This window comes from Lipotes vexillifer, unplaced genomic scaffold (assembly GCF_000442215.2).
Source record: "Lipotes vexillifer unplaced genomic scaffold, Lipotes_vexillifer_v1.1 scaffold70, whole genome shotgun sequence".
NCBI classification, from domain to species: domain Eukaryota; kingdom Metazoa; phylum Chordata; class Mammalia; order Artiodactyla; family Lipotidae; genus Lipotes; species Lipotes vexillifer.
In genome coordinates, this window is record NW_006789896.1 from 1,723,949 (window position 1) to 1,727,033 (window position 3,085).

A 3,085-nucleotide genomic window follows, 5' to 3' on the forward strand; every position below is an offset into this window, starting at 1 on the left:
TCAGCAGGAGTGAGGCGCCACGTCAATGGGCCAGAATTGGCGCCCCAGTAATCTAGGATCTCGGTCACCTACGGGGAAGAACAGAGACGAGTCAGCAAGGAGGGGCTATCTTGAGAGAAGGCCTTGGGCTCCACCAGAGGCAGAGCAGGGGTGCCCAAGAAGAAGGTGGCCTGCAGGGCTGGGTTGCTGGTGGAGACTTGGTTTTGAGGGAGTGGCAGGGATTCAAATTTTGTCTCTTCCTCTCTTCCCAGTCACCTTTCCCTGACTAGGCCAAGGGAGCCCTACATACCCGCTCCAGATTGAGGATTGTGGCCATCTGGGAGAGCCGGGCAAACTTGTCTCGGATGGTCCAGGTGGTCACCGTGGTGAGGTAGGCAATGAGTGACCTCAGTTCCTTGTCAAATTGCAGACCGCCCAGCTGCAAGGGAACACGGGCCCAGTCACTGTTTAAGGTCTGGCCCTCTAGCCAAGCAGAACTGGCCCCCAAATTCACTCAGTGCTGGGCTGCAAGGCCAGCTGGGCCTCAGATGGTGCCTCAGCTGGCCCCACTGCCTCAGGGCAGGACTGAGCCTAGATATGCAGGGCCTGGGCAGACAGAGGGGACGGACTTGTCTTCCTTAGAGGGAAAGCAACAGAGCGGGGGGGCCTGTGCTCCCTTGACATTACCCGGTTGAAGGTGGACTTCAGCACCACTTTCTCCAACTCGACTGCGACAAGGCTGGTCATGAGGCTGGTCAGGCTGTCGTAGATGACTGGAGACAGGCTGGCCTGCAAACAGGTTAGGCATCAGCGGGAGTCCCAACTCACCCCTCTGACTCCCAGGAGTCTTTCTCCTGTGCGAGTATTTCTATGGCCTGGGGCTTGGAAGAGCTTCCTGGGTTCCCAGCAGGAGTGTGATGAGAAGCCCCAGGCTGCTGACTGGGGCAGAGGTGGGTAATTCTATAGGCTGGTCCCAAGAGCCCCTGCTCACCTTGAACTCTGCCATTTGCTGCTCCAGATTAAGGATGAACTGTTGTACCCAAGGGTCATTGGCCTCATAGTCATTGAATTCTTCCTAAAATCAGGAAGCAAGGTGGGTCACCAGGGGCGTCTCCAAGAAGGACCATTCACCCCCACCCTTGTAGCTTATAACTCATCCAGCCTAAAATCAGCTTAAAATCAGGCTGGCAGAAACTGCTGCTGTTTCTGCATCACACTTCTGACCAGCAAACAGCCCCGGGCTGCAGTGGCCCACGCAATATGGCAAAGCTCCTGGCAGTTTATCCCCTCTTGTATCTCATGTTATACAGGAATGAAAAGATTAGGCTAGAGGGGCTTCCCTGGTGGTGCAGTGGTTAAGAATCCACCTGCCAATGCAGGACACACGGGTTTGAGCCCTGGTCTGGGAAGATCCCACATGCTGCAGAGCAACTAAGCCCGTGTGCCACAACTACTGAGCCTGCGCTCTAGAGCCCGCGAGCCACAACTACTGAACCCGCGTGCCACAGCTACTGAAGCCCGCACGCCTAGAGCCCATGCACCGCAACAAAGAGTAGTCCCTGCTCACTGCAACTAGAGAAAGCGCGCGCGCGCAGCAATGAAGACTCAATGCAGAGAGGGAGGGAGAGAGGGAGAGAGAGAGAGAGAGGGAGAGAGAGAGGGAGGGAGAGAGAGAGGGAGGGAGAGAGAGAGGGAGGGAGGGAGGTCCCAAGCCTATAAGATGTGGGGCAAAAAGAGCCTCAATAAACGAGAATGCGTCAGGTCAAGGCAAACTCCCTGTAGGTGTCTTTCGGAGCCCTCTGACTGCAGGAACAACCTGTTTCTGGGAGGAACCACCTGTTTCTGGGACGAACCTAGCCTTCGAGCACAAGGGAAGTGGGCCTGAGAAATATGTAAGGTCTAGTCTGTTCAGACAGCTCCACTGCACTCCAGCTGTGGGCCGGGGAATGAGGGGTAATCCTGGGCTTTGTGGCCGTCCGTGGTCAGGCTGACCTCCTCGATGTTGTGGGAAACAGACAGAAAGGTGTTGATCCAAGGCTGCACCTGCGGCTTGATGGCTGTGCTGTTTAGCTCCATCAGCCCTTCCTGTAGGACAAGGCAAAGATGCATCAGACACAGAAGGCACATGCCTCCATCCCTTCCCTTCCTCCTGCTCTACCCATCCTTTGTCTGTCAGGGCATCCTTCCAGCCATGAGGCTTTTCTGCAGGCCCTGTCTGAAGTCTAAGAGAAGTAATGCTAATCAAAGACTCCAGGAACAACTTGTTCCTTTCCAGATATATTCTGATTCAGGTCCAGGCCAGAGATGAGACTGTGGGGTTGGTCTGTTAAACTCTAGAAAGAAGAGATTTCTGAGTGCCTGGTACTAGGCAGCACCTTCAGCTAAGGCCAAGCAGATCTCAGTACCCACATGGTTCAATTTCTTCTGAGGACCCTTCTGAGGGCTCCTGGCACTGTGGAGATTCTAGAGGACCAGAATGCCAGCTTGTCAACGTGACAGCTGCACTGCTGAAAAACCTTTAGTCTTCAAGGGACTCGCACAAGTTCAGCGGCTTGCACTCTGCTCCCTCGTGTCTCCTCTTCCCCCCCTCCCGTTTCCTTATATGCACGAAGCCCATGATAAGCCAGTGACAATATTCTCAGAGCGAGACACAGGCCCAGGATTAGGCAGCAGTTGAACCTGGGGCTTACCTGCAAGAGGTCTCGGAATTTGTTGGACACGGCAACCAAGTCAGAAAGGCAGCTGTCAAACTTGGCCTGGGCCTGCTCCCCTCCAATGCCTTGGTTGAACAGCTTGGTGCAGTCACTCTAGGGGAAAACACCCAGCCATCAGGCTTCTGAGCATGCCTGGGCCATGGGTGTGTGAGGAGGGCGAAGAGGCCAACATGAAACCAGCCATTTCTCCTATTCCAGCCTTCTCTGAGAGCAGCTCTGGTCAATCTGAGGCAAGAACCCTAGCTGGGTCTCAGGAAACCTGGATTTGATCCTGTGGCTAGTCATTTGGCTCCCACTTCCCTCTTTGTAATATGAGGGTATTGGTGTCAGGGGGTGTGAGTAAGAAACACAAACATCAGAAGTTTTTCACACCTTTAGAGTCAGGCATTCCT

General features: G+C 54.5%; 1 protein-coding gene across 2 annotated transcripts in view; it reads right to left on the reverse strand.

Moving 5' to 3' along the window:
* COG4 (component of oligomeric golgi complex 4) overlaps positions 1 to 3,085 on the reverse strand; it is a 27,582-nt gene that overhangs the window by 276 nt on the left and 24,221 nt on the right. For both annotated transcript variants that reach the window (XM_007462960.1, XM_007462959.1), the window contains 6 exons: positions 2,670 to 2,786; positions 1,972 to 2,064; positions 971 to 1,054; positions 667 to 768; positions 290 to 418; positions 4 to 68 (listed from right to left, as the gene is read on the reverse strand). In XM_007462960.1, the coding sequence (XP_007463022.1) occupies positions 4 to 68; positions 290 to 418; positions 667 to 768; positions 971 to 1,054; positions 1,972 to 2,064; positions 2,670 to 2,786 (590 nt within the window). The remainder of the gene's footprint in view (positions 1 to 3; positions 69 to 289; positions 419 to 666; positions 769 to 970; positions 1,055 to 1,971; positions 2,065 to 2,669; positions 2,787 to 3,085) is intronic.